Here is a 22,438-nt window from a genome sequence, read left to right on the forward strand (position 1 = left end):
AAGTAAAAGTAGAATATAATAAATAATAAATAGAATATAAAGTATAGTATAGAATAGAATATATATTCTTGGTGACTTTTTAAACTATGTTACAATGGAAAAGTATACGAAAGGTTGGCCCCATAAGCGTGTGACTTCCGACTCTGCGAGGTCCTGTGCTTCAAACCTCGGCTAATTAATACTTGTATAGTGTAGGAAAATATTGTGCGGGAACCGGCATTGCTTAGCCTGGAAACGTCGACGTTGTGTCAGGCCTAAAGGCTGGCGTCACCTTGCCTATTAAAAATATAAAAAAAATATCATATACGCGCGTTAGAGGTTATACTTCTTTGGCGTAGCAAGTTAATTTTCTTTATATATTTGTCTTTTACCTTATTCTACGTTTGTAGAAAAAACTACACTAACAATAGAAAAATGGTGTTGAATACATTGAAAGATTATTACGCATTATCTAGTTAAATAAAGTTTATTTAAATATCACAGAATTGTGCATTTTCTTGACTAAGCTAACTTCAGGGTGTCGGTTATTTGTGTGCGCGCTTCGTTAAATTTACTCTGATAATTGTTCCCTAACGTGCTAAAAGGAGTATAACTTCAAAAATGATTGTAATATATTAAAAATATATAACATAAAGCCTTTCTCTTTGTTAAATCCCTCTCATTTAAATATCATCTGATTGCGGCGAGTTGAACAATAGAAATGATGATTAAAAGAAATAATTCAAAGAATATAAATTAAAACTCTTTGACCGAAACCTTCGTATTTTTATTAAAAGTCGGCCGTGTGGAATTTTTTTATTAAAAATAAATACCTCAATGGCGCTACAACCATTATAGGTCTGGGCCTCAAATTTCTGTATCTGTTTCATGATCATTTACAAATCTAATAGGCAAGTAGGTGATCAGCCTTCTGTGCCTGACGCACGCCGTCGAATTTATGGGTCAAAGACAAGCCAGTTTCCTCACAATGTTTTCCTTCACCGAGTGAGTGTTAAATGCGCACATAGAAATAAAGTCCATTGGTACAGCCGGGGATTGAACCTACAACTTTAGGGATGAGAGTTGTACGCTGAAGCCACTAGGCCAACACTGCTCTTCGATTTTATTTTATTACTAGCTTAAAAAAGAAAAAAAACTTTTTTTAATGATTTGGGGACTCGATTTCTATATATACAAAAATCTCATGAAGTATAGTTTTTAATCCGCTTAAAAATATTTATAATATTTATTTTATATCCCATACACTTAAACAAGACTTCATTACAGTCTAACTTTTAATAATATTATTATAATTATTTATTCTACTAAGTATTAGTATTATTACATTCTTATTCTTTTGTGTCTGTGGTCTCTGGTAGAATGATCAGCGCTGTGGAAGAGTCTGCTCCTCAGCATAATGCTGAGCCAGGTCCAATTACAACCACAGCACACTCGCATTACACACTTAAAAAGTTTTTTAAAAGAAAAAAATATCTCTCATTCTGTTTTGTTTTAAGTTTCTCCGTGTCTTTTGTTAGTAATAAATGTTATGTCTTTGTCTATAATTGTTTATGGAACTACTGTTAAACGAAGCAATTTTATTATAGATCTAATACGACATCTAATTTATCGACGCCACAAACACAGATATTTCCAAACGAATAAAACTTAGGGGGCTTAGAGTGACAAGTGTATGCCGCAATATACGCCTTAAAATTTTCCTTCTGGTTTTATCCCCGGGCGGCAGTTAGAACTTTATTCTCTTTGTGTCACTCGTTTGCCATACAAAAATATTTAGAATCCATATTCCATTTATGTCACTATCTTTACCACATTTTGTAGGTATATACAAACATATAAAGCTTTAAGAAAGATAACTCTATTTCTAATCCATCACAGAATTTATTGTAAAGATTTTAAAAGCCGAAGATTATATTAAGAAGATTACGTTTGAGGGATTAATTTGAGCAGCACTTGACTTGCAAATTAATCTAAGTTCAATCTTGAGGTCTCAAGCACTGGTGTGAGATGGGCTCGATGTTAAAAATAAGTAAATGACTCTTGAGTGAGAATTATTCAATGTGATATTGTTTCTGAGTTTAAAGGCCTAGGGAAAAATAGGTAGTTCCTTTCTTCAATGTATTTTTCTGTTGATTACTACAGTTACTTAAGACCTCTTATAAAACGAATCTAATACTTTTTCCATAGTTTAAAAAAAAACGGACTTAAAATTTTTTATTTTAGATAACTATAGTCTTATGTATTTTTATACTTCTTCCTCTCACCTTATCAATTGTTTTTCTCACAGTGATTGCCTGGAAGGGATCGCTCGTAAGCGATAAGGCCGCCCTCCTTAATTGTAGTAAAATAAACTTATTTAAATTAAAATATGTATACTTGCAACAAAGTGTTAATTAATTAAATTGGGTCGAAAGGACAACTTTAAAGTTGTTTTAAGTACTTTTCTGTTTATTTATTTTGCCCTATTGAACATTACGTATAAAACATTACTTAAAAGACGTTTTTTTGTATGATTTGTGAATCGAAATTTGGAATATTAAGCGTAATATTTCCAAAAATACCTTCGTAAATGGTGACACCTATTCCCAGTGATTAATAGTATTGCAATAATAAGACGTGTCTAGTAGATTTACAACCTAAGGCTGAATTCCATTTGTCAATTCCTTTTGGGTCACTCGTTAACTTATAACAAATGGTTACACGTCAACAATGGTTATGGGAACCCGATCCGTGTCGTGATGAATAGAAGGATTGTCTTCCTATTGATCAATGGTTGATGGGTCTTTCTTAATACTTTAGATTTGTCAGTGTCCAAATGTGTTTCTCGTATGCGCTACGTTACAAAGTTCGAGATTCCACTCGTAAAGTTGAACATCATTATACGAGATTTTGGAATTAGTTTCTATTAAAATAACATGTGGCGCCATCTATTAGCTTTATTAAAGACCTTTAATTTATCATACTACTAATTTTGAAACTTATACGTTCGTTTATTTGTTACGTTTGAAGCTAAATTGATTTTTACTTTGAGTTTTGTATATATTTGTACAAACCGGAAACCGGCTTGCCTTTGGTTTATAAGGCAAACTAAGATACAGTATATTAAAACAAGAAATAGACTTGTATACATAATATATAAAATATTTGAAATTATATAGGGATGGCCCTAAAATAAAAATAAATCAATGGCGCTAAAACCTTTTTAGATCTGGGCCTCAGATTTCTGTATCTGTTTCATGATTTGTTAATCTAATAGGCAAGTAGGTGAACAGCCTTCTCTGCCGACTGTTTGGGTCTAAGGCAAGCCGGTTTCTTCACGATGTTTTTCTTCACCGTTCAAGCAAACGTTAAATGTGAGCATAGAATGAAAGTCCATAGATCGAACCTACGACCTCAGTCATGAGAGTCTCACGCTAAAGCCAATAGCCAACACTGCTCGTATCGACAATGTCAATAATAATACAAGAAAGGGTAAATTAATACACGTTAATAAAATATCCTTATTATTGAAATAACTATATACTTTTATAATTCGCATTTATACACGTTAAAAAAAGTTCTGATTTAATACTAACACGCTATAACATGAATAATATATCAGTAATTCAATAATAGGATTGCTGAAGTTCGCGGAAGTTTCGCTTGCAGTCGTGTATAATGACGTAGCAAAGTTTAAGCTCACAAAACAGGCTTTCGTCTAATACAGTTTTAGTGGAATTTACAACAGTCTAAATATTAAAACATAAAGGTTGCATAGTGATTGCTAGGTATTTGGTTATGGTTTGGCCTGGTTTAATTATTTTACATTTTTATTTTATCTCATAAAAAAATTTAGGTATTTTTTTTAATTGGAGGCAAACGGGTAGGATAAGTTGTTAAGTGATACCACCGCCCACTTACACACTTACATTGCCGGAAGGCTCGCAAGTGCGCTGCCGGCCTTTTAAGAATTTGTACGCTCTTGAAGGACCCTAAATCGAATTGATTTGTTGTTAGTATATTTCTAATGTTACAGTAAGTGTAAATTATTTTTTAATAAATGATATAAAAATATCTATCTATATGCAACTTTATAGAAATTGGTTAAATATATATTTTTTTTTATAAAATGGGGGGCAAACGGGCAGGAGGCTCACCTAATGTTAAGTGTTACCGCCGCCCATGGAACCTCTCAATGCCAGAGGGCTCGCGAGTGCGTTGCCGGCCTTTTAAGAATTTGTACGCTCTTTTCTTGAAGGACCCTAAGTCGAATTGGTTCGGAAATACTTCAGTGGGCAGCTGGTTCCACATAGCGGTGGTGAGCGGCAAAAATTGCCTTGAAAAACGCTCAGTCGTGAAACGTCGGACGTCGAGGTGATACGGGTGGAATTTTGTATTAAAGTTAAATAAGATAAAGTTTAACAAAAGGCTTTTATTATCATAGACATGAATACAAATAATACAATTATTTCATTTTACCTTATTACTACTCAGATTATTACAGAATTTCATTAATTGTAATAGAATTATTACTATCATTGTTATCGTCATTATATATTATTGTTATAAGTGGCTTCGAATCTCTTCGGATCAACCGTGGTAGTGACAAGAAAAAGATGGCGTGTAACGGAAAAATGTGACGCGTAACAGATTAATGTGACGTACAACCGAAAAATGTGACCGTATTTTTTTAATATATATTTTTTTGTTCCCTTCGTTTTGTTCAGATCGCTCTTTTCGCGGCAGTTAAAACATTAATTACAACAAATACGATTTAATAAACAGTTTTATTTGCGCATTCGCTCAAATTTATTTACTTCATTATTGCAATTTCAATATTTGCGAATCGTTCAGGATTTCGGATTCGATTAACAAAGAGATAGCTCTATATTTAAATTGGTAAAGGATTTATATTATATAGGATATTTCATTTATATTTTGACGTAAAACACCTGTGGGGCTGTATCTTTTTTGTGCTAATTTTTATCACAATCAGATATTAGATAGCCTAACACTAACCATTATAAATTGTACATTAAAAAACTACTTTTATATGCAATTATCGCGCTCCTAAACAAGACTGCTATAGTTAAGAGTTACATTAATTCAAACCACAGCAGTTTTCTACTTTAACTTATTGTGATTTTATTGTATTATTTTGTAAAATAAAGAAAAAAATAGTAATCATGTCGGTATGTAACCTTTTGACTGACACACACCGTCGTTTTTCTTAAACAGGCATAGCGTACACAACTAACAGTCCATTCATGACCAGACGGGACTCGAACTTACGAATTCAGACCTCAGGTGGCTTGAGAAAGTTCTTACTCTTAGATATTAAAAATTAATTATAACCCCTTCATGCTAATCTTGGAAATGAATATTCTAATCAATTTGTTAACATCTACTAATTAATAACGTAGAGCTATATATATTTTAAATTTTAATTCAGTTTTGGAATATAAGAACTAGTCGCCCATGGTGTTTCATAATAAATTATGGTTATTGATTGGCACTAATAATAGAAATGTATTGGACGTACATTGACGTCATTTACTTTTTATACTGGTGCATACATAATGTCCCTATTTATAGTGATTTCGTAGTTGTTTTCTGAATTAGAACTAAGAATTGACTATTTAGAACCAACCGTTATTAAGAACAATTTCTGGGATATTCCAGTTTTCATGATTAATATTGTGAGAGTCTATGGCCGAATTAGTGCTTTATACTTTATATTCTTTTAAAATTTTACTAACAGAAAACATATCATAATGCTTTAATTATCTTTAATATTACCTTCCAGAAGGAACTATGCCAGGCTTTATTAAGCCGTAATTAACCAAAAACAAATGGTCGTCTAAGTGCGGAAACTGATTACACTCTACATACACACATACCCACAGTATAGTACATATATATATATATACTACATGGAATTCCTCTTTAAAAACCTACCAGTTTTATTTAAGTTTTGTTTGTCAAAAAATTATCAGCTTTAAAGCATAGTGAAATATGAATATTCTGTAAATAATTGCTCCGACCTTTGGTACATAGTGGTTTTTACGTGCAACCCTCATCCCTGAGGTTATGGGTAGACCCCGGACCTGTGCACCAATGGTCATTCTATCTATACGCATTTAACACTCGCTCGTACGGTGAAGGAAAACATCATGTGGCTCAGAAGACTTGTAACCTACTTGTCTATTAAGAAAATAAACGATCGAAACAGATACACCAATACTATAGCGCCAATATATATAAATAATGACGTGATTCTTGACTTGAACACGTATAGAAAAGTTTAAATTCAATTTAATTAATATAATACCATTTATTCTGTAATACGTAATAAAATATACAAATGTAATACAAAATAAGCCATTAATTCCAACGAAGCCTCTTGATAAATGGCGGTTATTAACTGCGCTGTCATTTTCACTTGTTCTTAACGATACTCTTCATGGCGGGAATAAAATATAATGATGTTATTAAGGATGATGTTTTGTTAATAAGAATGGAGGGTAGGTTTTATCATTAACTAGTCGTCGGTCAAGCGTGTTTTTTACATAGGTCAAATATGTTATTTACGAAAACTGCCCCATAAGGGAGGGACTAGCGATCTAGTTAATGCATTAAGTTTTGAAATGTACAGGTATGGTAAGAAAGGCAGGCCAAGCTTGCCACAAATAGGACGCAAGTTACATAATTAAATTAATCATAGAACATCGATTTTAGATATGTTAAAGCTACAACATTGACTCGTATCGTATTTGAGAAATCATAATTATAATAAATGTTTGATCTATTCTATCTATACTCCTGGAATATATTTAAGGAGGTAAAATGTATTAATTATTCTTTAAGATGAACTTCTCCCCTTTTCAGACCGGAGCGATTACTTGCATATCTAAACCTATTATCATGCATGTGTCAATCAGACATTATACATTCAAATTATATCTAGAATTTATTATTTTCTGTACCCCTTTCCGTTCTGGATACACCCAAAAATGTTTACCATACATAAAGATATTCCATAGCTTATCAGCATTATTCGATACGTTAGTAATATAATGAAACTCACGCTAAAGTACCAGTAATGTTCTCCCTATAAATCCTTTAAGCTGCCAATATTAACTGATATTACGAAAACGTCATACGCAAGGTTATTGGCAAGCTTATGACTTCGTGGCTGTTTAATTACATATACTTTGTGAACTAAGTAATCATAAACAGAGAGGGTGGTCTTTTAATATAATGATGCACTAATTAATGTCCATTTCTTATAATATATCAGGCTGTTAATCAGAAAACGAAGCGTGGAATGAAGACCCAACAAGAAGTGTGTGTTTAAATGTAGTGGTTCATTAAATGTCTTATATTATATTATCTTCTCCAGTTTATCCATGATTAGTTCACGATTGGATTAAGGAATTAAAGCACAAAATCATTTTTACAAACATTGTTATAATAGAAGCCTGCTTAGTCATGTTTTTATTAGATCAACATATCATATTGTATAATAATATATAATAATTCTGAGTGAATATTAAATAATAAACATTAATTAAATACTTATCTATCCTTTGGTATATAAACATATCTTAATTTTGTGGCGTAAATAATTTATAACTCTTAATTGACGACCTGTATGATGTAAGAAACAAGCCATTCTAGACTAACGGACGTATTAACCTAATTACCTGAAAACAAGGTCAACATTTCAATTGAGGAATTTAGAAAAATATTCGCTATATATAAGTTAGCTACGATTTACGTAGCATATTGCTACGACGTAGGCTATTACAGAACTAATTACATTAATAACGACACTAGGCCAAACTTGCGTTCCAATTAAGAAAAATTATAACATATTTACGTTCTATTGGTTAAATTATTAAGTGGCGTTAGTGGTTTGAGGTCGTGCATTCCATTCCTGGCCACCCAATGATTGTTCTTTCTATGTAAAAAAAAGGAAACGTATCCTAAAACATCATCAGGGAATTGAAATGTCTAGATAGTAAAAAAAATGTATCAGTATCTGATTTGGTAGTATAAACAATTATGGAATATAAGATACAGGTATCACTTATTTCACGTTATTAAATTTGTTTCGGTAGACATCCCTACTCAGTAGGCCAAGAGAAAAAGCCTGCGTAAACATTTCTCGGTACTCTTTTAAAATATTAAATAATGATACAAAATGACTATGGCAAACATAGATAGAAAACAGAAAGGATTCGGTCCGCTCTTTGACTTATACGATAACTTATATTTATATAAATTATCATATAAGTTGAGTTTACAAGTTCTGTTACCGATTATACAAGTATTAGTAACGATTATTTACTAAATTGTACTATATTCAATGGACTTATAAGTCTAAATTATAGAGCGTCATAATTTTCGTTATATACAGGAACTTGGTTAATTTTTAATTCCACCCAACATTGTAATCGAATTAAGTGTAATGAAGGAAAACAGGTCTAACGTTACGTAATTTGAGAGAGGTTTTTTTAAATTAATGTTAACGTTTCTCTGTAATTTGCTTGTTATGCTTAATTGACCTATATTATGCCGGATACCAATACATTATCAAGTATGTATTTAATGCTATAATTTGTTAAAAGTCTCGGTGTAACTAAGCCTAAGTCTTTTTCTCAAAAAAATATTTTTATCAGAGACTGTGCAAGTCTGATGTTTTTATATGTTGGACGCAGTTTTGCCCGTGGATCTTTTTTGGCGATATAATACATAAATATTATTCTTTTGTATTGTATCGCAATTCATGAATCCGTGAAATTAGACTTTTAGTTTTTATTGTGTTTTTTAAGATTAAGGAAATTTTTTATAAGATTTGGTCTGGCACTTTATTCATCACATTTCTTTTTTTATAGTTTATTCCTCACCAGGGTTGCCTGTCGTATCCTTTGTCAGCGATTAGGACGCCCGTTGTATCCCTTATCATTTATATGTACTATTTTATTTATTTTTTGTCGATGTAATGAAGTGTAAATAAATAATTAAATTAAATAAAAAATATTATTGCTTTCATAAGGACGTGGCCGGGGACGACGACGTTTTTACAATGCACGGGAAATATTTAAAATATTTGTTCGGACTAAGTGAATTATTCTTGTTGAAATTGCTGTTTCTGTTGCAGAGCGTACCCCATAATATTAACTTGATGAAGTCGAGGAAGTACTAAAACAATGGTTTTCATACATTGAGTATAAATTAATGTGAATAACACGAAAGCAATTGTTGTATGATCGATATGATAAGTTCATGAGTCATGTTCACGATTCTTGGCTTATGAATTAAGTTCCGAATATCACCTAGTTACAACTACTATTAACAAATGCACGAATGTGTGATTATTACTGCGTAAATACGCCCGCCCTTACGAAAAATAAAAAAAAAAAATTTGTAAATTTGTTTCCATGGTTACCATTTTTTCCAATGCATTGTTTATGTTAATTTAATATTTGTGATTATTCTTCAGTAAAATTCAATTCTTTTAAAATTTACTTAAGTATGTATTTGACTGCTTTAGTTGTATTTGATTAAGTCTGGCTTCGTCAATCATGATTATATATGAATAATAAAATCTACATTTTATTTAATCCATAATAATTGTTACAGAAAAGTAATCCCGCTGCACATAGTTGAAGAGGACAGCTATGAAAAGGACGTACTTTTCTACGTCAACATCGGTGACCCAGAGTTGCTTGATGGTATGCACCTTTATTCAATATACATAATAGTATCTATCTAATACATATCTCGAAATGAAGCACATAAGCACTCTGTAGGGTCCTTCTTCAAAATTGTATTCAACAGATTTCGTTGTAATAATTAAACAAAATATAAATAACTGTCTAAAAGTCCAGGCTAATTGATTTCTAAACATTTATAACGCAATTTTGAGAACAAATTATTTGTTACTGCTGCCTTGAAACTGACAAGATCTAGCAAGAAACTGTTTAGGTAGTTTAAAAAATACATATCATATTTAACGAAAGAACTTTAACTGTAGTTTATTTGGCTTAAATCATAAACAAAGTTTATATCGTGATGTTGAAAATGAAGTTTTTGCCTTTTAATTATGGACTGCAAATTTGAATAAGGACTCAATTATTGAAATCACTTTACAACTGACATTAATTATTCGTTAATTAAAAAACAAAATTAAAATGTTAATAATTACTGCAGGTTGTAGATTGGTAAAGCATGATTTTTATATATTTATATTAGATTGGTAGATCACATAGATTATTTCTGTAGGATGTTATATTTTATTTTATATCTAAATAAAAAAGTTAGTTTTCCTCAAAAGTTAATTTAACAATATTTTGTGTTATTTCGGAGCTTTCTGTACGACACCTGAGCTTCGGAAGTGGTTGTGTTAATATAACAAGGGAACATTATCCATTTCGATCTATAATATAATATAATAATAATATATTGAATATATAACACCAACACGAATACCGATACGGTATTGTGTAACTTCGTGGGAAGTTCCATTTACTTCCGTAAACCGGATGTGGCTAGATTAAGGATAAAATTGTTAATAATCATTTATTTTCGGCTTAGATAAAGTAAAGTATGGATCGATATATATTGTTTAATTATTGTATTTATTTTTTTATGTTTGTATCTTTACATCACGAAGAAATGCTTTTAGCAGTAAGGCCGCCCATTTACATCCCTTGTCCTCATTTTTCTGTTGTAATAGACGATTCAGCATTCAGGTATCACCCTGACTATGCACCAATTTACTTTTTTATGTGCGCATTTAAAAATCGCTCGTACGGTGATTGAAACATCGTGAGGAAATATGCCTAAGTCTTAAGAAATCAACGGTGCATGTCATGCACAGAAGGCTGATTATTTGCCTAGAAAAACAAATAATCACTAAACAGCAAATTACCGAAAAAAATTGTAACACGACTGGTTTTTTTTAAGTATTATGAATCAAAATTGTATATACCAGTATGGTCATTAATTGCAAGTATAATGTTTCATACAGATATCCAAATCGGATAATAGCGCAACCCAAAACGTTCTAAATTGTAGGATATTTTTTCAAACTAGATTGCTTCGAAGTCATTACGTCACTATAGGTTTCAGTGTAGGGATAACATAATGATTTATAATATAGCCCTCCTACTCGTTGTCGTGAGATTTGAACGCTTCTGTAAAGATAAAATAAATGCTATAAAACTGATTTTTGAGTATTATCTTTAAATGGGAAATTGTGTACCAATACAGTATGCAAACAACTTTCCCCCACAATGTGACAATAAAGTACTTACCGAAATAAACGACTTCGTAACAGATTTTTTTAAATGGAAATCTTTTTCGACATCGCCGAAGGGTAAATGATAAAATGGCGTCCTATATAAATTGACAAAGGACATGTTGTGTTTTGATTTGACAGTTTCTCACGTAACCTGCAGGATATTGGATTGATTTCTATTTTCAGATTTTCAGATTTTCTATTTATGTTTCTAAATATCTATTGCGACTTCAAACACCAATTATATATATTGGCTATTGAAGTCGTTATGAAGTATTGAAATTCAAATACAAATTTCACGAACTGTTTGCATATGCGCTGTCTATGCTTGTGTCATGCATATGCTATCATCCGTTTTAAACGGTAGCTGCAAGGGCCAGGCAACCGATGGTAATGTGTAAGCAATCTAGATTTTTATCAAATGGAAACTTTGGGAATTCGATTTGTCCAGATTTAGTTAAGTCAGAAGTGCACCGATAAAAATATGAAATAATATTTTTCGCCAGAAAATATTAGCGGATATATCGTGTTGCCAAAAACAGAGATTTTGCAATATCTTTACAAATCGTTTACTTTATTCGTACAAAATTCCAATAAAATTATTGAGGCGAAATTGGTAGAGAAGGAAGGGCCAAGGAAATCATTTACAAGGATAATGTAATAATCTTATAAATATTTGTATCGATTTCTATTATATTCGTGTAAATTTATTGTATTTGTATGTTATTTATATAACTAGGAAAGTAATTATATATAAGTAAAAGCACAAATTTCAAAAATCCATAATTCAATTGAGCTTTAGTCATCTTTAAGCTATCCTTGGCTTCAAAAGCATAAAGTCAGAGGTATAAAGGATAAATACAATTTATTTATTTACACGTGCTCACGTTCTAAGGTACTATGTAAGTACTATGAGAAGCTTTAGTCAGTCCGAAGTCAGCATCACTTTCCAAAGTAGAATGTTATTAGAGGTGCAAATGGGAGTATATATATTTATGTGATGGCGAGTCATTGCATTGGATACCACAGCTAGAATTAAAATATTTTATAAATCAGTGATCTCTGAATGTGTCTCATCATCATTTGTCAATCTAACAGTCAAGTACGCCGTCGAATATTTGTGTCTATACCAAGCCGGTTTCCTCACGATGTTTTCGTTCACCGTTCGAGCGAATGTTAAATGCGCAAATAGAAAAATGTACATTGGTGCTCAGCCTCGGATCGGACCTATAGCCTCAGGGATAATGGTCGCACCCACTAAGCCAATATTGCTCTTAATATAAACGTTATATAAGTTTTATGTTCTGTTTGAAAAAATGTTCAGACGCACCTTCTCCGGCTGCTATGTAAGTTTAAAGGCGATATACAACATTTATCGTTTTTTATATCGGTTTTTCTGAATTATTTATAAGACAGGCCCGAAAATGTTGGTAGTGAGGGATTACGGTATGTTTGATTTATGGCGGATGTGCGTTTTTCTTCTAACGTAAATACTACGATACGATCGGGGTTCATACCTTTAAACGAGCAACAGATTAAAGTAAATATTTTCCAAATAAAATTTTATTTACTTTTAAATCTTTATTATTAGTAAATCCGTTAAAGTAATTACTTTAACGGATTTACTAATAATAATTTTAAGTTTGCGCCTGGCAGATAGTACTCGTTCTTTTCTCAACGAATAAGTATCGCAATACGGCCGGTAAAGGTACACTGCGACAGGGACCGAACTTTTTAAATTTGTTTTAATTTTCTATTTATTACTATGTAGGTTACGAATATTGTAAATACTGTTTATTTTTGTATTTGAAAGTACATTTTACTAGAAAGGCCTTTTAATTCAGATACATTTCCATTTAAACACGTTTCTATTGTGATCCTCTTTGAGGTATGTGTGAGCCCTTTTTTGGCAAAGGCCTTCTCCATATGCTGCCATTTATCTCTGCACTGTGCCGCTCTCTGCCATGTAGCACCTGCTGTCTCTTTAATGTGGTTAAGTTCTTCTAAGTTGTCTTTCTCTTTTTCGTTTGCTGTTCCTTCGGCACCAATTTAGTACTTTTTGATCCACTTTTCTGTTCCGCTTGCCACTATATTAATAACAGCATAAAAAAACTAATCGACCACTCAGGAAGGCTAAGATCTAAATGTAAATGTATATAAATAAGTGTGTTTTTTCAGTATGCAAATATAACGAATCGTTAAAGCTGAAGGTGCAAAACCGACAAAGGTAGATATTTGTTATTCAGACCCTTGAATTATTTAGGAGGTCACTTTGTTTCGCAAAAGAAAAACATTACTCGCGGTAATATGATTGCGTTCGTGTTCCATACTGAACGTTTCAGTATGTTATGACTATTTATAAAGAACTTCGTATACAATTCACCTTAAAAATAATCCCATTTATTTATAAATTATATTGTAGCACACTCATGGAGTTGATACTTTATAAATTTGTATAAGATCCCAGAGTTTACAGAAATATTTTCGAAACAATTCGACTCAGGGTTCACTAAAAGCGTTCCTATCGGGCACGCATCTACAGTTAGCCTCTATCGCGTTCGTTCTTCAACTATAAATGACCTCTGCTGCATTCAGGGGTCAAAAGACTAGCAACGCACTTGCAAACGACATCTGAGCGTCCTGCCCATTTTCGTCCTGTTCTAAGAAAAAACTGTAAAATAAAATTTGAGGTTTGTTTCTGATAGTTTCTCTATCAACAAGACAACATTTTTGACGGCAATTGAACCTATAAAAATTGGGTTAAATACTACGTACATTTAACTATATATGTATGTAGTATTTAACCCAAATTTATATATATATACCTTGGCATTAGAATTCATATCTGGATTTTGTATTATTTTTGCGTTTATTTACACATAAAACATATACACGGTTGATGGGCATATTTAGTTTGTATGTCGATTGAGAATGAAAATACATGATCGATTTTACTTTCCGTGAATCGTTTCGTACCCTGTAATTTAGTCACAACCGTATTTAGCCAACCACGTAGGGGTCCAAATTATGTTTGTCCTTTCCTTTGAACTTTCAACCCTTAAAGTAGCTCAGGTGTTGGGTATAGTCATGACTTCGAGGTTTTCGCTTCACGTGTTCAATAAGAGACACTCTGTACACATGTAAAAGTCTAAATTATACATATCAACTTGACGGCAATAGACTGTTGAAAACTATTAACAAATAAAACCAAATAACTAAATTGTAGCTGAAAAAAAATTTTTTTTAAGTTATTCTTCTTATGGTGCGTTAGGGAAAAATGATGAGAGTAAATGTATACGATGCGCTCGCACACCGTCACAAAAAACCGACACCCTGAAGTTAGCATAGCAGGGAAATGGGTATTTTTATTTAAAACGGTTACCAAATCTAAAAAATAATGCATGAAACAATGAAGTAGTTCTATGTCAACTGAGTTGTGATAACTGTTATTCATAAATAGAACCTGTTAGTTAAAATGTTCAAATCTCTTTCAGTCAGTATGGATAATATATGTTTTCGTTAATTAATGTACATTTATATTGCCACACCACCACATATACGGGACATCGTATTTGATTAACCTGGTTTATACAGGTCTAAAATTTACGGCTGAGCGGTAAATAAGGTTAATTTGATTGTGTTGATTTGCACGATGCCAACGTGAATTGGCACATTTGTGTAAGTAGCAATTCTTAAGATGACTTTTTACATAAAATATTACCTATCTCGCCTGAATAAATAATCAGCTTTTTATATTGGCAGCGTTTTTTAGATTCTGCGAGAATTTTGTTCATACAATTTTCGCTTGTCGATGTAGCATGATATAAATTAAGAATGGATTTATATTCTTCATGCTACATGGTTCTTGGGCATCAGACCTCCACCCCTTATATAAATATTTATGAGTACCATTTAATATATCGTCTACATAGGTACTGATACATAATAAAGGCGATAAAGTACTGAATATAAATATAAAGAAAACGAGATATAATAAGTAGAAGATTTATAATTCAAAATATATCTTGTTTTTTTTTCCTTACTATGGTTTCCTAGAAGAGATTGCTTGTTAGCGATAAGGCAGTCCGTTGCCTCTTTAATTAATGTTATCTATATATCTATCACAACAAAGTGTTAATAAAAAAAGCGTTGTAAATTTACTTGCGTAAACTTATACACTATGTATCTATGTATGGGTACGCCAAGCCCAGTCCCACACTAACCGTATACAAATAATCGAATACACATACATGCACGACGGGGTTCTAATATATCCTTACGTACGCTTGTGGAGTTCCAAGGCCGACCCAATATATTTTGTGTTCACACTTTACCGTATATTATTCCGTTTAATTACAATATTATATTTTTGATAAAGAAGTTATCGTTATAGTGATGCGATATCTATTTAAGTAGCTCATTTGGAAAATGAAAATTTTATGTTTTATTTAAAAAACAACAATGACCTTTTTTCTATTTTAATTTGTACGTTTATTTATTGCTTTATTTAATGTTAAAGGCGATTTTTCATGAGAATAAATTGTATAATATGTATGTATGTTTTTCCTGTTGTTTTTTTGTTTATCAGCCATCCTTGCCTTGTAAACTAGATAATCTTGTTTCTATGTATAAGCAAATTTTGGAAATGCAATTTAGAATGATTTTTGAAAAATGGCCTTATTATTTTATATGCATGATTATATCAGTATATTTATCTAATATATCTTTCTCTTCGCACCTTCTGCACTCTTCACTGGTGGACCGTCTCTGTGTTAAGTAAGATTTTGTTTATTTTTATTTCTCGAGATATGTATGAGTGTTAATGTTTTATACATATCTCGCGGTAGTGTTATTAGTTAGCGTTTAGAAATAGTGTAGTGTTGTAGTGTAGTGTTAGTGAAAATTTGATTATAAATCAATAAGTAGAAACACAATATACAAGCAAGAAATACAAAACTTTTGTATTGCCTGCTAATAAGTTAGGAACAAGATGACAATGCAATTAAAGACGACATTCAAAAGTATACAATTACTATTTTAACTTACAACAAGAAAATTTTAATATAAATGTAATATTTATAATACGATACATTTTTATCATTCTACTATCGTTTACATTTTCACTAAGTATTGCTTTGCCACTTCTCTCCCCTCGTCCATTACCTTGATATATTTTTACGAGAAACCGGCTTGATAAGGTTTTCTTTTCAATAGCTATATATCTAGTAGTGAACCGCTATTTGTTTCATATTAGTATCTGTTTGTAGTATATTTATTTTATGCTAAGTACTTAAACCCACATTTTATAAATTTGTTTATTTATAAAGACCATTTATAGTTGAATACTTTGCGCGTGTCTTTACTAATATAATTACACCATAAGAACAGCAGTATAAAGCAGCTTCGGTCTTTAGTTTGATTCCCGGAATAGAGATTTACTTAGAAAAATAAAATGTTAATACAAAGTCGGGAAATTGGCTACTGAAACACACCTGGCTCTCGGAATTGCGCTTGCGTCGGTCTTCTAAAGTCCAATTGTGATACCTTCCAATATCGATCACGTGGCTTTTATTTATATTGGGAAATCGGTGCTGATTGCTGATTCCATATTCCGGTCACATGAAGTTTCTTTTTTGGGTATGAGAGACTGGAAATTGAATTTGCACCAATATTTGCGCATCTTTTGTATATTGACCACATTCAATACAAATATGCGGCCTTAGTTAAAGCTGGAGGATATTTAAATGTCAGAGTGAATTTTTATTTAGTATTTGTCAGGATTCATTTTACTGTTACCGTAATTAGTTTCATTCATTATCTCAACACTTGAATCCAGTTATCCACACAATTCTCTATAACAACGTAAATAAGTTTATGTACAGTTGATTCTGTAGAAAAGTTCCAATGCTACAAGGCCGGGCCTCTACGAGCTACGAATAAAAGTTTTAATTCACAAAGAAAAGTTGAATGCCACTGGAACCATTATGTTTTAAATTTGCAAGGTCAGAGTAATAGTGAGAAAATTTATAAAGTTTTTGTATAATTAACTATGTTTTAAATTTTTATCATACTCTGAGTTCGTGAAGTCGAATAAATATAATCAGCTTAAAAATACTTATCTACACTCAATAACTAATCTATATCTACACTCAAGTTGATTGTTTCTTTTAAAATACTTAATAAAAGGGTTAAAATTAAAATGTATATATTCTATGTATTTATTTCAATTAGGCATATATAAAGTAACAAAAAAAAGAACTGACCGTAAAATATAACTAAAATATATTATATATCCCTTTAGGCAAGGTTCCGAAGATACCTGCAGCGTTCCCCCTTCAAATAGCTAAACTAATTCTTTATCCGAGGTAGCTGCCAGCTCTTCGGTCTCCTGTGATGTCGACTAACGTTTTTGATATTTCTCTAAAAAGCGGTAAAAGACTAGGACTCCACAGACCAAGGGTCTCGACACCGAATGGGACAAAATCATAATCGGAGCCTCGACTCCTGTATTTGCATTTTTTAGCTGCTTCAAAAGCATCAGCTCTGCTGTGGGTTCCATGGAAGGGGCCAGCGGGAACAAGTTGCATCCCCTACCAGTCCATATTCCATGGAATCAGACTCAAACCGTCCGGTCTCTTGCCATCGTCTCTTGCAATACCAGTCGGCTCAAGTATACTTGGCACGTTCACGGTGGCAAGGGACCGGCGTATAATATCGTTACGTGCGGCATGTCTTGAGAAGCGATTTCAAAACTATGGTATGGTCTGTAGACTCATTTTCCGCACTAAGACGCTCAATAGGTCCGTTATACGTAAAGTCCTGGCTGACTAAGCCAACCTAACTCTTTCCAAAAGCACAGAAGCCTCCTGGGCACTTTGCAGGCATCACGGAGCGATCTCACTGTTCCGAGGATTTCTACACGTTGTTTAGCCACAGCCTCTCATTACAGGACTACATGGGTTACTGATTTATCTTCGCTGAAACAGACAGATATCAAGACTATTAAATTAAATGATTTTAAAGAGGGCGTACTAATTACGCTGCCTACTATTGTAAAACCCTATTCTAAGCAGGCTCTACTGTCTTTGGGAAAAAGTTCTTGGGGAAATCGGTGTTTCAGATTTGTATTGTACATATTGAACAGATATCAAAACTTGTATAGTATGGCATATTGACACAGAGTTTTATAAACTACATTAATAATTTGTAGTGTGAAGTTAATTTTTTTGAATCTCAAAGTCATAAACTACAAATAACTCTCCTTCTTTATCTTTTTTTCATTCACCAGAGTGTTTGAGTGTGAAATAATTCCTCAAAGCTTTAATCTTTATAAAACCGCCGTATAATTATCGAAGATTCGAAATCTATTCAATTCCTAAACGGCAGTTATCACGAACAAAAGACGTCTGGGAATTATTAATTAATTTTTGCTCAATCGAATGTGAAATTGAACTTTATGTCTATAAAATAGAGTTTATTATTCCATTTGTTTTGGAACAATGTCGCGGTTTGAAAGCAATTAGACTGATGGTTACGCTTTTATTATTCTCATGTTTCCATTTGTGCGAATAGAGATGTAGATTAGTTTTATATTCTGTGGACGGTATTAGGTATACACAGTTCTGATTGAGCATTGGGAAATATGTGTAACTACAAATAGAAAACTCGTCCGACGGCTCCTAAAACGTGACGTTCAAGAATAGGTCCCTTAATGTTTGAATGTATATTGTGATAATTATTATTAGCAATAAAATGAATTTACGCGGTGGCACAAATTATTATTTAAGTTTATTTATTTTTTAATTGGCAAAGGTAAATTGGCAAATCGTTTCGTGCAACTTATATTCATTAGCCATATCTAAAATAAAAAAGTTATCTTTGAACTCTAATAATAATAAAGATCGGTTATTTTCTATCTTTACAAATGTTGTATTTAGATTTAATATATATATATATATATATATTGTTAGCCTAATATCCTAACTTCCTTCAGTTCAACTTCAACCCCTTTACGGGTATAGGCCACCTCTAGCTTTTTCGAAATATCTCTAAGACTTTCTTTCTCCATTCGCTTCCTGATGCTTCTATATCTCCACCTTTTGAAGATCCTCTTCTTCTTCTTACTCTTGATCTTTTCCATCTTTGAACCATAAACAAACCTTATTATATAGAAAACAATTGCAAATAAATTGTAAACAAAAATATTATTTTTTATACTTTTTCACTAATATTCAAACAAATACGTGACCCTTGATATTGATAAAATATTACATGTATTGAAATATATACTTTAATACATACAAATAAGGAAGGTATTGCAAAAATTTTCTGTAAAAGTTTTAATACTTTCAGTATAGATCAAAAATATCCGCTAATAAAGATTGTTGAATCCGAAATTCGGATCAGTCGAGAGTCTTAAAGCAGTTTTTGTAGCATTTGTAGGTCCTTGTATCGAACAACTGTCATCCGAATTCGACCTAGTTAAATGGAGATTCATTGTTGTGTTGTTCAATTTTATTTGCAAAAAGCAAACATAAATAATCTCACAAATAAAATAAATGTATAGACTTCATAATGTTAAAAATTGTACGAAAAGAACTGGTAAGAATCAGTCCGCCATTCTTTACAATCGCCAATTTAATACAGGTAGTAAGGAACTGCGATAATTACGTCTACGAATTATTGAAAAATTCTTTACTCTGCCTTATCACCTTAGATTTTTTCGTTTTTATAGCAGTGCCAGTAAAAACGTACGTTTACAACGACATCGTTTAGAACAACATACCGGTTATATTGACCAAAATTAAACGTCCCGGCGGGTAAAAGTATTAGGTACTTAATAACCACGTCATAGGCTATTCGGTATATCGGTTTTTACCAAATATGAGTAGTCCTTTCGATGTCGTTATAATACATTTTGACTGTATTATCAAAAAAATATTAATATTGTTATGATATTTTAAAGTTGTATTCTATATCTATATTATCCGCGTAAAAAGTAAAGCGCAATTTAAGAATTGAGACCAGATATTTTATTATATAAACATAATTAAACAAAGTTATATCAAAGTCATTCATCCAAATAACCTTAAATCAAATAATGTTTTAAATTGTGTGATAACGTCAAACTGTCTAACAGTATAAGCTTTGAATATAAACAATATTAACTTGTATTGACGCGTAATAATTTTTAAGATTCCATCATTTTACATCCTTGTATATAAAATAACTTTTATAGTTATTGGCTTCTCTACGCATAAAGCAAGCTTACTAAATTTTAAAGAATTCACTCTATAATTTGCATCCTAACAAATGTAATAACGTCATCCATCATACCCTATTTCGTTGTATGCCATTGTTGCGTTGTTGTCAAAGACTTGATGTGGTACACAAACCTAACATTTAAACCGAATTAGGATCTCATTGTTTACGTGATAAGCTTGCATATATTTAGACGACTAAAGAAGAGAACAGAACAACGTTAGTTAACGTATCAGCTTATAGTTTTAACCAAAAACTCGAAGGAGGCTTTTGCGTGTAAATCTGTAAAATAATAATTGCCCTAACATAATATTTTGTGTTTTAGACCGCAACAAACCTGTACCATCTAACCGTAAAGTGAACAAGTTAACAACGTTGGCGGAGGACGAGTGTGTCGTCGCCATGATGGGGCTGCCTCGAGCCGGCGAGATAACCAGAGCTCAGCTTAGAATTAAAGAAAGCAAGGAGTTCAAGGTATGTAGTATTAGCTGCTAAAACTACTGTTTGGATTGGGTAGAATTCCACACTTATCGGTGACGTAACCTCATGCTAGGAACCAGTTCATAATTTCACATTGGCACTTTTATGGTTCTTCTACTCGTCTGTTCCTTTTTCTCAGCGTACCGACAAACTTCTTGAGAATTAAACAAGGGAGTAGGGTAAAGTTTGCGCGTCGTACACAGCGCGGGACACAAACGTCAACTGATTTACCGATCACGCGATCGAAACGTCACTCTCCCGCCGTCTCGCACACCCAAGTGATACCTAAAAATCGCTTCTACACAGGCAAGGTCATTTGTTCAAGATGTTTGCCGGTATCTATAAGCCGAAAGTGTAGTGTTTTGGCTAAGGCCTTCGACCGATTTACTTTCTTTGAAATCTTTACAAACTGAGCATGTTTGGATAAAAATATTCAAATTAAATAACTGAATACAATCATAAAAACGTTTTGTTATATACGGCTGCATAAAACAATAACCCTGTCATCCTCCAAGGTTCCATCTATCTCCTGGAGCGTAATAACCAAAGCCATTTATAAAATTACTTTCGGAATGATATTTATTTAGTAATTTTCAAAATACTGCTTTTTATTAGGCCCTCTGGTTCAGACGCCATGTCAATGTGTAAATGCCACTGTGGTTAATGGCTAATAAATGTCTTTTTCACAGAATACAGTGGACAAACTGGTCCAAAGAGCAAATGCCTCGATCATTATAGGGACTTCTTCCTGGAAGGAACAGTTCACAGAAGCCTTGACGGCCAGCTCAGGTAATCCTAACGCAGAAATGAGATACTAAAATTATTTGTATGGAATATGGCTTGATTTTCTATATGTATATGATTATTTAGGATATCATTTGGATGTATTGTGTTTTGAAAAATATTATACGTTGTTTCTGTTGTCGAAAAGTAGCAATTTTAATTAGGATGTTTTCCATTTATTTAACCGTTACTTATTAAATTTAATGTAGTATGAGAAAATCTTAAGTCGCCAAATATTTTTTTTATTTTCAAGCTGTTTCTCCATCATGATCAACCCTTTTTATTTATATTAGGTTGTAAAACAACGTGTATGCATAAATTTATGTAAGAAAATGTGACATCACAAATTTTATACACATCAATTATATTAGAATATAAGTAAGTTAGGAAGCTAGTAAACTATAGCTTGGCCTTTAGTTGCAAAAGTTAGATTTGTCTCCAGATTTATGTACTGGTATTACATATGATATTAATAAAGAAGATGAATTTGAAACTAAAAGACAAAGTCAAAAACGATGTGATACGAAGCCAAACAAAACTAAAAGACGCTGTAACATATACAAAAAAGTTAAAATGGAAATATCACTCACATAGAAAGCCACTACAATTTTAATATGTATTTATTAA

The 22,438-nt window shown here is 32.2% G+C and overlaps 1 protein-coding gene across 3 annotated transcripts in view; it reads left to right on the forward strand.

The window, feature by feature from the left end:
* Positions 1-22,438, forward strand: part of LOC123719927 (sodium/calcium exchanger 3) — an 82,773-nt gene that overhangs the window by 54,675 nt on the left and 5,660 nt on the right. For 2 of the 3 annotated variants that reach the window (XR_006756019.1, XM_045676244.1), the window contains exons 2-4: positions 9,628-9,719; positions 20,874-21,022; positions 21,718-21,817. Coding sequence is in view for 2 of the 3 variants with exons in the window: in XM_045676244.1 (XP_045532200.1) it covers positions 9,628-9,719; positions 20,874-21,022; positions 21,718-21,817 (341 nt within the window). In the remaining variant the exon portion in view is untranslated. The remainder of the gene's footprint in view (positions 1-9,627; positions 9,720-20,873; positions 21,023-21,717; positions 21,818-22,438) is intronic. The other variant, XM_045676245.1, reaches the window with a different exon arrangement.

Source organism: Pieris brassicae, chromosome 2, assembly GCF_905147105.1.
Source record: "Pieris brassicae chromosome 2, ilPieBrab1.1, whole genome shotgun sequence".
NCBI classification, from domain to species: Eukaryota; Metazoa; Arthropoda; class Insecta; order Lepidoptera; family Pieridae; genus Pieris; species Pieris brassicae.